At 56.2% G+C, this 13,456-nt stretch overlaps 1 protein-coding gene across 12 annotated transcripts in view; it reads right to left on the reverse strand.

The window, feature by feature from the left end:
• IL17REL (interleukin 17 receptor E like) overlaps positions 1-11,250 on the reverse strand; it is a 26,922-nt gene extending 15,672 nt beyond the window's left edge. For 11 of the 12 annotated variants that reach the window (XM_029205791.1, XM_029205792.1, XM_029205786.1 and 8 more), the window contains exons 1-2: positions 11,062-11,250; positions 7,322-7,349 (exon numbers count right to left, since the gene is read on the reverse strand). In XM_029205791.1, the coding sequence (XP_029061624.1) occupies positions 7,322-7,349; positions 11,062-11,163 (130 nt within the window). In that variant the 5' untranslated portion in view covers positions 11,164-11,250. The remainder of the gene's footprint in view (positions 1-7,321; positions 7,350-11,061) is intronic. The other variant, XM_029205787.1, reaches the window with a different exon arrangement.
• Positions 11,251-13,456: the final 2,206 nt, after the last annotated feature.

A 13,456-nucleotide genomic window follows, 5' to 3' on the forward strand; every position in this document is an offset into this window, starting at 1 on the left:
AATTAAAATATGTGCAGGGGAAAAAACTATAAAGAGGGACCTAGCACATTTGAAAGAAACAAATAGAATTTCTAGAAACAAAACCCACAGAAACAGAAATTAAAAAGCAATACATGGTTTGGAGAGCAGGTTGGACATCACTGAAGAGAGAATTAGTGGGAGAAAGATCACAGTGGATGATACAGAAATCAGCAAAGAGACAAAGGATGGAAAACGCAGAAGGGAGACTGAGAAATAGGAAGAAAGACGTGAAATGTCTGAGGTGTGTCCATCGAGGTTCCAGAAGGAAAGGAGAGGATGGGGCAGAGGCAATATCTGAGATGATGGTTAAATTTTCTAAGGCTTACACAAAAGTAAAAGTATAAGCTGACCCCACTTACGAATATAGCTGCAAAATCCTAAATAACATTTTAGCAAATTGATTTAATAATATATTAAACATGACCAGATAGGAGTTGTTTTAGGACTGCAGGTGTGGTCAACATTAGACAATCTATCACCTCATTAAAAAGATTAAAGGAGGAAAATTGTATGAGTATCTTTATAGACACAGAAAATTTTCATAAAATTTAACACCTACCCATGATGAAAGAAGGTTTATCAAACTAGGAAAAGAAAGACACCTTGTCTAGATGGAGGGCATCTCCTCCAAACGCCCAATAAACCTAATACTTAATGGTACGTTTTTGGGAATCATTGCTATTTAATATCAGGACTAAGACAGTGGTTCCCCATTCAACATTGTCCTGGAGATTTGAGCCACTTCCATAAGGACAAAAACAAACGTAGGTTATAAACTGTTATTATTTGCAGAGTATGTGATTATCTATATACAAAAACTTAAGAGACTCAGTGGGAAATCTACTAGAAATAACAAAGAAAGTATAACAAATGTGTGGATACAAGATTAATATACAAAACTAGCATTGCTTTACACCAACAAACACCAACTAGAAAATGTAATAAAATAAGGAACCCATTCATGGATGCTTCAACCTCTGAAGGGCATAAATAAATACTTTGAGGAAGACCTAACTTCCTCAAAGATGGAAAGGCATACCATGTTCATGGTTAGAAGACTCACCTCGGATAAGATGTCATTTCTGACTCAAATTGGTCAATAAATTCAATTGCAATTCCAAACAAAACGTGTGATACTGTGATTTATATTAAGAAATATATATTTGGTCTTGGTCCCCATTTCTGGTACACAACTCCTAAAGCTCTTGGAGTTTCCTAAATGATGAGTGATAAAGGTGTCTTTTGTTATCTGTAACAAACCTGTTTCAACCACACCTAGTTTGTTAATGAGGTGATTTTTAGAAGCACCTAAGGATGGGGGCTGGTTGCCAGGGGAACGAACCATGGGATTAGAGGGTTGGAACTTTCAGTCCCACCCCCCAGACCTCTGGGGAGGGGAGAGGGGCTGGAGGTTGAGTTCAATCACCAATGGCCAATGATTTAATCAACCATGCCTCTGTAATGAAACCTGCATAAAAACCCAAAAGGACAGGTTCGGAGAGCTTCTGGGTTGATGAACACGGGGAAATGACAAGTCAGAGCGCATGGACACTCCTCATCCTTCCCCATGCCTCGCCCTGGGCGTCTCCTCCATCTGGCTTTTCCTGACTTATATCCTTTGACAATAAACCGGTAATTTAGTAGGTAAAATGTTTCTCTGGGTTCTGTGAGCCACTCAAGCAAATTAATTGAACCTGAGGAGCAGGTGGCGGGAGTCTCCAATTTATAGCCAGTCACTCAGAAGTACTGGTGACACCTGGAGTTTTGACTGGCACCCGAAGTGGGGGTGTCTTGTGGGACTGAGCCCTTCACCTGTGGGAACTGAGGCTCTCTCCAGGTAGACGGTGTCAGAGCTGAGTTAATTGCTTGGTGGTGTTGAAAAATACACACACCGGAAAATGCCTGCTGAAATTTTCAGGAAACTTACAGTCAAAAATTCCGATTGAAGATTTGAAGGGCTCAGGGTTGAGTCTCTGGTGGGAATAGACCTGGTGTTGAATGCCTTCGTGTCCTGTCTGGACCTTGGCCATGTTTAATGCCAGCTGTCACGGACGCTCAATTCACTGGGAGACGCAAAATGGTGATATGATAATTCTGTTGGTTTGCTTCCATTTATTAGCTGGAGTAATTGTTCCAAGGGAGCATTTGTAGAAGAAAGGCACGATCAAGGCTTGATTCCTTCCCTTTATTTACCCAATCTTCAAGATGAGTTGGTTCCCTGTCATCCACAGAGACGAACAATTCTTTTTTTTTTTTTTTTAAACAGTACCGCTAAGAATGCATGGGTTTAAGTATGGGCTGCAACTCATTGCAGTGCTAACTCTTTTTTGAAGCTCAAACAATACCTCTTGGCTGGTGGGAGCTCCTTCTGGCCTCCATGTACTGCAGACCTGTCACCACCGCCTTTGAGAGCTTCCTCCATCTGGAATGACAAGATGTACATTTTCTGCCCCAGACTGGAAATCAGTCACTTCTCTCCGAAGCCCTGCCTGGTTTATTTTGGTGAAAAATGGTATTTCAAGGCCACAGCACTAGGGAGGCTCATGACTATGAGTTGGTCGTTGTTTCTAGGATTTTTCTGTGGACAGAGCTGCAACGTATTTAAAGCAATACCTCATGAGGTCATACTTAGGTTACCAATTCAGAGTAAAGGTTTTACAGCACCTTTTCTACATGACATCTGCATCTCCTTTCTTCCATGCTTGATTCTCAAGAACACAGGAGAGGATAGAATGAAAATATGTTCTAACTGTCATTTGCTGTACTGCACACACCGTACACGAGTCTGGGTCACAGCACGAACCATCGGGGTGACTGGAAACAGCAGAAACGTGCCTTTGCATAGACTTTTCTCAGTCTCTCCCCATTTTTACACCATCAGCGTACAGCTGTGAACACCGCACCGTCTCCTTTTCCACAGGTAGTCTCAGTTTTGCGAATAGCCCTGTATTAAATTCTCACCCATTTCTGATCTGACCCTCCTGCAGTCTGGCTGCCTGAGGCTTGTTCTCCCGGAGAGTCCCCAGGAGGGGCCATGGGACAATAGTCCGTGAGTCCCCGCCTGTTGTACCTTTATACATGTAGGTCAGTTTTCTTTTATGGAAACATATTTGACGTATAACATTGTGTAAATTGAAGGAGTACGGCATGTTGATTTGATGCATTTATATGTTGTAATAATAATTGTCATTGTAGCAAAGGCACCCCATCAAGTGACATAATTATCGCTTCTTCTTTTGTGGAATAATTAAAATCTAGCCTCTTAGCAAGTTTGGTGATTATAATACAGTATTGTGTCTATACGCACCATAGCTGCATTATAGTTTTGCCGTCCATTTTCTTCTAGCGTTAAAATGTCGCTCTTTGAAAAGTCTGATATACTTTTCTTTCCATTATAAACTGTAAAGCTCTTTTTGCCGAGAGGCCCAAAGATTTTTCTCTTTCCCTTTAAAATCCAGCCATTTTACTAGAATAACTTTTGATGTGGTATCCAGGACTGGTATTCTCGGGGTCATGGTTTGCCTTTTCAATATCTACTGTCAAGAAAAAAATGTTTGTTCTCCTTGAGCTGTAGTTTTTCGTGTTTGTTCCGCTGCTTTGGTTTTCTTTGGGGTCTCATATCCTCTGCCCTCCGGACACTCTTTGACTGTCGGTAACATTTACCATTGTTCACACATCATTTTATCTCTTTCTACATTTCTTTTTGATTTTTTTCCTTTCAAGTTTTACTCGTATTCTTTTTTTAAGTTGAAGTAGAGTTGATTTACAATGTTGTGTTAATTTCTGCTGGATAGCAAAGTGATTCAGTTATACGTATAGATACATTCTTTTTTTAAAGTATTCTTCTCCATTATGATTTATCACAGAATGTTGAATAGTTCCCTGTGCTATACAGTAGGACATTGCTTTGTGATTTAAAAAAAAATCTCCTTTTCACCTGCTATTTCTCTCAAGGCATTTAATATTGGGTCTATTCACTGCTTCCAATGCAATCTTCATTGATACGATGATTTTTTCCTTTATTTCTAGTCACCTCGTTTCCGAACGTTTCTAATTTTTGTTCACATCGTTCTTTAACGTATCATTTTCTTGAATATTCTAAGCCATTTTGAAATGAACTGTTACACTTGTGGGTTTCAGGATGCTCTTCTGGTGCACTTCCTTTGCCTGTCGGCACATCATTCCATTCCTTCTTTTCTTTTTAATTATCATAACTTGTCTGGAACTTGTCCTTGACAGTCTTCCGTTGCCCACATTTACGTGAATTCAGTTTCCCAGAGCTCTTAGCAGACTTGGTCTGCTTTCCTGACTGCGCAGAGCTCCCTCTGCTGTCACTTTTGGGTAGTGTTTAAAAATAGGGTGGATCGCTGTTGAGTTTCTTAGCTCTTTCCCCCCTTGCCTTCGTACCTGAAGCTGCTCTTTTCTTGCCTCTGTTGTCCTTGATGCCACTCCGAGCTTCTCTGTGCAGGGCCGTCTCCCAAGGGGTCCCTGCACCCATCTGCCGCAGTGGTGGGCAGCCCCTCAGGGGGGTGTGTGCTCCCCAGCGATTCTCACCGTCTGTGGGGTTCAGACACCCCTCCACTCCCTGCTGCACAGACCCCGCTGATGCTCCCGCCTGGGGCTCTGGGGCTCGTCTCTGGGGTCTGGGAGCATGGACCCCACTTCTGTTTTACATCCTCCTTGCTCTTGGGTCTGAGGATTCAGGGAAGCTACAACCACACCATCATCTCCCGGGACAATTTAGGAAAGATTTAGGAAATCTCCCGGGACAACTTAGGAAAGAAAGGAACCAGAGGGGCTTGCCCCACCAGAAATCAGTATCTAGCTGAGCTCCATATGGACTCAGACAGTGTGACCCCGCTCAGGGATAGGGGCGGGTCAGGGAACCGTGCACACAGCGTGGAAATCTGATGGGGTGGGGGGCGTCCAGTACGTGGTGCGGCCACAGCCGGATTTCCAGGTAGCAAAAGATCACACGTGGGTTCCTACCTCACACCATACACGGAGATACATTCTAGATGAATCAAAGACCTAAATCTGAGAAAGAAAACTTTAATACAGAAATATAGGAAATACAGGGAGAAAATCTCTCTGACCTCAGGATTGGGAAGACTTTCTTAAAAGACCCCCCCATATCCACAAAATCCATGAAGGGGGAGGCTTGTAAACATGGCTGCATCAAAACTGAAACCTGTGACTCACACCATGAGTTTGAGACTGAGAAAGTGGAAGGACTCCCTGTGACGCGGGGTGACCACCCCCACACGGTGGCCCAGGGCACGCTGGCCCAGGGCGGGTCAGGCACAGGGGGAGACCACACGGGTCTCAGCGTCATCAGAGACACACAGACTGAGACGGGAGTGGGGGTGGGGAAGCTGTGGCCTCATGAAATCCCTCCCCCATAACTACCAGAACCCACAGATGGCACAGAGCCAGAGAATGGCCCCCGCAGCAGGCAAAGCACACGGACACAGGCCAGAGCATCACCCCAGATGCCGTGGTGTCTCCTTGCCTGGCGACCCCGCTCCCCAGAAGCCCTGCTAGTGGGATGACTCAGCCTCGGAATTCTTGACAAGCCCCCTCTCCCCCGAGTCCGGAGAGAAGGAGGCCGGGTGGGTGTCCTGTATTGTCACGGCTCCGACTGACTGGCGTGCGGGGTAAGGAGTGGGAGGGACGAGACTGCGGAGGCCCCAGGGCTCCCCAGACGCCCAGGGCCCCTCCCCACACCTCTCCCCGGCCCCCAGGACCCGCCTGCCAAGTTCCCCGTCTCCCCAGCCAGGCCCGGGGCCGTCCTGACACCTAGCCCTCGCACACAGCTCCGCGGGGGAAACACCATGGACCTGCGGTCAGAAGAGAGTGAGAAGCCAGCCTGAGTAACCAGGGGTCTGTAGGGCGCTGCCGAAGTGTGACCAGGATGGAAAGCATGTCAGACGGAGTGTAGGAAAAATTAAAATAAGGATGGAGGAGAGGAAAGACATGGAAGAAAGGAGGGGAAAAGGAACACAGAACGTGGGAGGGAAGGAAACGTCACGGAGGAATAGAGGGGACTCTTCCTCAGGCACCTCCACTGTGACAAGGACACAGCTTCAGCGACACAAGGGATCCGACAGGGGATCACACGGCAGGAGGCTCAGCGGAGCCGTGCCCGCCGAGGACCAGTCAAGGAGCCAGACGACCCCATTTCAGGACAAATAAGTACAGTGAGGACGCAGGAATCAGGAGACGTGGCTGGAAATTAAATTGCTGGCTTGGAACAGTTGAGATCATCATGGCAAAAGCCGTTGAGAAAGAGAAAAATGAATGGAAGCAGGTGATGGAAGGCGGAGGTGACTGAGGTCAGATCAGATGGGAGAACGGGCATCACGGAGCCCGGCTTGGACGAGGGATGGCCTGGGGTGGAGGAGAACCCCGCAGGCCCCTCGGCAGAGATGCCAGGGTGGCCTCGGGCTTCTCACCCTCCGGGGAGAGTCCAGGGACAGAACTGCCGCCGAGTTGATGCTGTTCAACACCCCACAACCGCTGACCGCTGGTCGGACAAACCGGTGACAGGGGATGTTGCCTGGGGTGGGGGCGTGTCCCCGGCTCGGGGCTCAGCAGCCTGTGTCATAATCTCACTCCTTAATGTTGCAGGGGTCCTCGAGGAGACAACACCTCTTGAGGTGAAGAAACATTTAAAGTTTAACCATTTCTTTCGTTTTTCCTATTACAGTCAAGTCAAATTAAATAAAGCACTTAGTTTACACGGCATAAGGCAATTTCACCTCTATAAAATATTTGTTATGTTTATCCCACAAACAGTATATTTGCCTACAAAAGTGTCTAGAATAATGTTTTCCTAATGTAAACAATATTTATGTCTATATGGGGGCTTTGGAGCTAGATTATTTGCACTTTCTGCCGTATATATTTTGCATCTCTTATGCCCCTTTTAATGAAATATAGTGTCTGCAAAGACAATAAAGCTATTTTTTAAATGGGATATCATTTTACAATGGGAAAAAATGAAAAAGTGTGATGTGAGAAATTTATTGCAAAGCAATGAATTCCATGAAAACAGGAACACACGATTCCCACATCCAGCAAGCCCACGACCGGGCTTGACCGGGCGCTTGCCCTCCTGCACCAGGTGGTGGGCAGGGAAGGGGGGCGGCGCTCTGCTAGGGGAGGGGCGGTGGCAGTGGCGGCAGCTCTTCCTGCACAGGAGGGAGACCCCGGCCGCCAGGCAGATCTGGCTCCCGGGAGGGCAGGGTGACGAGGAGCAGAAGGGCAGCGAGTCCCCCTTGGCCTGAGCTGTACTCACGGTTTACGCGGCTCTTGCAGGCGAAGCCCTGTGGACAGAACAGTGAGAGGGGTGGGAGGTCAGCTTGGCTGCCTCTTGTCCCCCGCCCACCCCGGGCCCCGCCCCGGTGTGACCTGGACCCCGTGCACCTTCAGACCCCCCACCCCCTGACCGCACCGACTTCCCGTGCTGGCACCCGCAGCTCCCCTGGCCCCCTTGTGCCCGTGCTGGGTGGGTGCTGGGCTTCAGGAAGAAAAGAAAATGGCCAACGATCCCGGCCTCAGAGGAGCTGCCTTCTGAGCCGGGGCAGCCGCACGACGTCAGAAAATGACATTTAACGTCAGCTGTTGAAAAGTGTGGGGGACGATAACCGAGCGGTCAGGAGGGTGAGAGCTGTGACTCTGCTGGGGGTGGCCTCACTGGGTCTGGCCTGGGGACCGCCGGGGAAGGGCAGGGATTAGCCCATGCACACTGCCTCTCCCGCTGGACTGACGGCTTCCTGAGGGGTCGGGATCAGGGACCAGGGGCCAGGCTCAGACAGGGTGGGTGGGGGAAGGCGCCAGGGCCGTGCCCGTGGACCCCACTTTGGTGGGTGGGCTGAGGGGCTCCACGGTAAGCTTGGGAGGATGGGGTCGGCAAGCAGAGTTCTGGGAGCCCGGGGACGGGCACCCGAAGCGGCGGAATACAAGCCAGTAGGGTCGCTGCCCTGGGCCCGGGCTCAGCCGCGGTGGGGACCCTCTGGGGGCGCCCAGGGAGTAACGACAGCTGGGGGCCCGAGGTAGAGACCCTGCCGGCACAAGTGGGGAGGTGGAGGAGCGAAGGGGGTCTGCTCCTGTCCCTGGGGTTTGCAGGGCAGGCACTACTGGTGGGTCCAGCTCCAGCTCCACCCCCCTTTCTAAATAGCCTTTTCATTTTGGAATAATTTTAGATTTATAGAAAAGTTGCAAAGATAGCGCTGAGGTTTACCCAGTGACGCCCGATGTTAACATCTCGGGTAAGTGGGTGTCACTCTTGGGCGAGCCCCAGACTCCAGGATTCGCCCGTTTCCACCCAGGTGCCTTTCCGCTCCAGCCTTTTAACTGTCACCCGGCGTCCACCCTGTCTTCTGACCACGACATCTCCCAGAGACGCCGACTCGCCCCCTTAGGCCTCCAGACGCACAAACCCCACGGAGGCGACCTGTGGCCCTGCCCACGGCCCTCACGGGTGAGGGGCCTGACTCCGGGGCCGGCCCAGGGTGGCAGGAGGGCTCTGCTGGACTAAGGGGCTGCACCCACCTGGGTGCCGCGCCCAGAAGGTGACTGGGCAGGTGGGCAGAGGGCAGGGCAGCAGCTGGGCCTGGGCCGCAGCCCTGAGTGGACAAAGGGGCAGTGGCTTGGGTCCTCGCCCACCCTCCCTCCCTGACACGGCCCCAGATGCCTGGAGCCACCCCCTGGCATCCTCTGTCCTGTGGCCCAAGCCCAGCCCCCTCCCAAGCTGGTAGGAGCTAGAGGGCAGCTGCAGCCTGGCCCAGGGTCACTGCCCGCCCACTGGGGACCTCCTGCTGCCCCTGTGCCTGAGGACCACGCAGCTGTGGCCCCTGGGTTTCCAGTGGAGCGGGGGTGGGCGCGGTCTAGTAGTTGGCCCTTCGGTGCCCGCAACCCCTCTCCTGCCTTGGGGACCAGCGGGGACAAAGGTCGAGGTCAGAGAGCACCTGTGGATTCCGGCGCCCAGGGACCCTGGCATCTTGGGAACTGGGGGTGGGGACCCGGCAGAAGCTGGCCCGGGGCCCTGGGGCCCTTTGTGGGGCGGGGCCGGGAGGGAGAAGTGGTCGCCCCACCTCCCCCTCCCCGCCTCTGGGGTTTTCCGTCGGGCTTCCCGGGGCTTCCCAGGGGGGCGGGCGTGGGGGGGGGGGTCTGTGGGGAGGGACCCGAGGGTGGGGTCTGGGCCCTGACCCTGCGGCTCCACTGGGTGTGGAGGGCGGGGCCCTGCATGCTGCAGGAGGGGCCCCTTCTGTCTGCCCCACTCCGCCCTGAGGCACCCTGCGGTCATCTGCTCCTGTCCGCCCCACCCTGTGCCATTACTGAAGACCTGCCAAGGCCCAGAACAGCCCTCCTAGGGGCACGATGGGCTGCAGTGGTCTACATGCAGGTGCGGGGGGCACCAGCCGTGCCAGCGGTCCTCTGGCTTCGCCCCACAGAGGCAGCCCCGCCCGCCGCCCTGGGCCTCTGGAGCCCCTCCCGTTCAGACCCCTCCTCCCGAGCTGTGACTCCCCCTCTCCGACCCCCTCCCTTGGCTGCCAGCAGCCCCCAGGCCTCGCGGGCTCTCTGCGTCCCCTGCTCCTCCGCCCTCCTCCTGTAATCCCATGACCTCAGCCGGGTGCCACGGTGGCTGGAGCTCCACGGCCAAGTGCAAAGTGGGGCCCAGGCCTGGCCGTTCCCGTGGGGGGCAGTGGCGGGGCGGGGCACCCTCCCTCCTTGCCTCCCTCCCCTGGCCTGGCCCTCCTCCTTCTGCCGGGGTCCCTCCCCTCCTCGCTGCCCACCCCACATCCGGGCCCATCCCACCATGGGGCCGGCCCATCCCACACCCAGCTGCACCAACGCCAGTTCTCACGTCTGACGGGCTTCTCAAATCCCATATTTCAAAAACGAGTTTCCTCCCTGAACCCTTGCCCGCCAGACCCCGTCACAGGAAACATCTCCATCGGCCCAGGGGCTACAGTTACACTTTCAGGTCCATCTTGGATTTCTCCTTCCCTCAAGGTCAAGGGTCCCCTGCCCTGCCAGCTCTACCTCCAAAGTACACCCCAAAGTGGCCCCGTCCCGTTCTCCATCTCCGTGGGGATGGTCCAGGCCACCACCCCTCCCACGTGGGCTCAGCTGTTTCCTCTGCACCCACCTGCTCCCACCAGGAGCCAGACGGACCTCCACCCCCGCCATGGGTCCCTGCACCTCGGATCTGAGCCCAGCCTGACCCCCGGCCACCCAAGCCCGCTCTGTCTATCCGTGAGCTCCCTGGAACCTCTGCTGGACACTCTCGCAGGCCTTGTGGAGCTGCCTTTCCTCCTGACTGGGAGCCAGGTGTCCCCGTGTCCCCCGGGGGGCCCGGCCACTGCCCCTGAGAGGCCCATGAGCCCTCACGCCAGGCTATTGGGTGCTCAGCAGTCACCACCACCTAATCTTGCTTCAGGTGCGTTTCCGCAGGTCCCTGTTGTGGCCACACCTGGAGGAGTGCACACAGCAGGTGCTCCCCAGCCGTCCCAGCGGGCCGGCCGCCAGTCTCGCACCGGGGGACCTCCCGGGACGCGGGCACACTCTGTGGGCAGGTGCTGCCGGATGGGACGCCTCCCAGGGACAGTGAAAGTTCCGGGACACCACCACTTCTGAGCTGCCTCCCGGCCCCGCGGCTCCTTCCCGCCCAGGATGAGCTTGGTACCCGCGGCGTTTCCTTAGCGGGACATCCACACAAGCGTGGACGCCGCCCTGGGTGACTAATCGGGGTCTGTGAACGCAGGAGGGGCTCTCGGACTGCCCCCCACCACGTGGCTCCTCGGAGAGGGACAGGTCACAGGTGCGTCAGCGCCCCTGCCCCTCAGGCTCCTGGCAGACGTTTCCCAGAGCGGCGCTGCGGGGTCAGGCCACCACCTCGTGGGGATCCCAGGCCCCCAGGCCCCCACCACCGACCGCCCCGGGACGGATTCCCTGGCCTGTGCTGGGGTGGGAACAGCTAGTGCCCACCGAGGGGAACCAGGGCAAGAGGAGAGCCTGGGGGGCAGGGCTCACCTGGGAACAGGAGAGGCCGCATTCCGCGACCCTGGGGACGGCCAGGCTCCGGTAAGCGCTCCAGGTCAGGGAGAGGAAGGCGAGGGCTCGCCCAGCCAGCATCTGGACGCGAAGTGACGGCCGGGCAAGGCTAGCAGGATGCCCGTGGCTGCGCCTCGCCCTCTGGCCGCAGCTCAGCCCCGAGACAAGCAGGAGAGAGTCCGCTCCCTGGGGCGGGTGCTGCCCCTCCCGGTGGGCCGGGCACAGCCCGCAGCCTGCAGCTTCCTCCTGCAGGCTCACACTGGCCAGACGCCCTGCTGTTTCCAGGCTGTCAAAGGAGACATCCTGGAACTTTGAGGCTCTGGGGTCTCAGGTAACCGCGTTCCCCTGGGGCTGGCTGCGCGCCTGTGTGATCAGGGAGCCGCCTGCCTCCCCCACGGCTCCCGGGTGTCCCCCTGTCTCTCAGGCCCCCGTCCCGTGGTTGGGGGATGGAAGGTGGTCAGGGGCGCTGGTCGTCGAGCTCAGCGGGGCTGGCAGAGGGATGGGATCCATCCCAGGCGCCTGTCCCCCCAGGGCCGCTGGCGCCAGCCCCAACTCCTGCAAGCCTGGGGACACCCCGAGTGCCCCCGTCACCCATCTGTATGTGAGAGGCTGCCCCCCCTTTGCTGAGCCCTTGCCTAGATATCCCTCACCCCAGAGGGCAGCGCCCCGTGGCCTGTAACTCTGGGGCCTGGCTTCTGCTGGCGGCGGAGCTCTGCTCCTTCCCGTTCGGATCTTCCTGGACAGGGGAGACGTCTCCGGGCAGCGGCTCCCAGCACCCTGTCCGGCCCCAGAAGCCAAGGTGTGGCTCTGGGGCCCTTTGGTATCCTCCCTGTGTCCAGCCCTCTTCCTGCACCCTCTGGGCAGGTGTAAGCACCTCCGGCCTGGGAGGGCACTGTCCCATGAAGGGGGCATGGAAAAGGGTGTACGGCTGGAGAGTTGGGGACCCCCCGCCCCCGTTGTGCTGGCCCCGGGGGCTTGGGCTCTGCTTGAAACCACAACAGGGCACCCCAAGTGTGGAGAGGAGCTGACCTGGAGCTGACCCCAGGCTGGCACCCTGGGCAGGCGGGCCCCTGGGGCGGCCCCAGTGCAGACACAGCTGCCCTGGCTGCCGGCCCGTCTCTTGCACCCTTGTCTGACCCGAGTGCTCTGTGAAGTGGGCTCAGGCCCAAGGCAGGAACGAACTTGGGAAACATCTGATGGAGCTTCAGCACCAGAGGATGGGACCCGCAGGCAGACAGCACCCAAGACCATGGGCCCCACACCCCACCCCCGCCCAGGCACCAGAGCCCATGGCCCAGCCTCCCTCCCTCCGGGCCTGCACCTCACCGCTGCTCCCACCAGGCCCAGAGCACGCGTGGGCACCGCAGGGCTCTGGGCACCACCCCTCACTCTGCCGTGTCACTGAGGCAGAGCTGATGGGGATGGCGCATGCCCGGCAGCGCTCACCTGTGGGCCTGGCCTGGGGTGCGGTCAGCCACAGGCTCGCGTGTTTCAGGGTGGCCAGGAAGTCCAGGCACTAGTCCTCCTGCCGCCCCTGCTCTGGCCCCCCCCGAGTTGAGCTGCAGGAGGTCCCTGGGCCCCTAGGTCAGCCAGGTGGCGTAAGTCGGGAGAGGACGTGCTGCCGGAGCTCAGGCTGCGCGGCCCGGCGCTGCCCTCCACCACAACCTGCTTTATTATCACCCACGGGACAGGTGGGGACTGCCGCACTCAGTGACTCTCCCCAGAGCGGCACAGAGGCCCCATGTGGCCCGGTAGGCACCGCAGTGGCCCTCTCTCCAGGGCCGCCCCAGGACGGGCCCACCCACCAGGTGACACACCTGGTGTGCTGAACACGCCATCCCGGTGCCAAGGGGATGCAGGTGATCGGATGTGGACGGCAAATCCAACCACATGACTTCATGGGGAAGAACCATGGTGGGGACAGGCCCCTGACCCCTGGGGCTCCTGTCTTGTCTCTGAGGGCTGGGGGCTGCAGATCCCCCCCAATGTCCACAAAGAACCGGCCCTCGAGACCCCTCGCAGGCCCCCTGTCCCCTGTAGGCTCAGGTGGTTGGAACACCCCAGCCTGAGCCCAGAGAGGCTGCAGGGGCTCCCCCACCTCTGGTCTCCATAGCCTGCACGGCCCACTGAGAGCCAGAGGCCCGAAAGTCCACCTGCGGTACAATCTGAGGGGATCTGACCCAGTGCAGGGACCCCCTTCACCCCCTCGCTCAGCCCAGGTTGAAAGGAGGCTCTTGGGTGCAAAGAACCTGGACCAGCACAGCCAGACTTTTGTTGAATCAATGAGTGAACAAGGGGCCGCTGGGTAGCCGGCCGGGGCCCTCCAGCAAGGAGGGAGGGGCTCCAGAGGAGGGGTGTCTTGCGGGGGAGCCCA

The sequence above is a fragment of the Monodon monoceros genome, unplaced genomic scaffold (assembly GCF_005190385.1).
Source record: "Monodon monoceros isolate NGI ecotype Baffin Bay Population unplaced genomic scaffold, NGI_Narwhal_1 Super_Scaffold_6, whole genome shotgun sequence".
Taxonomy (NCBI): domain Eukaryota; kingdom Metazoa; phylum Chordata; class Mammalia; order Artiodactyla; family Monodontidae; genus Monodon; species Monodon monoceros.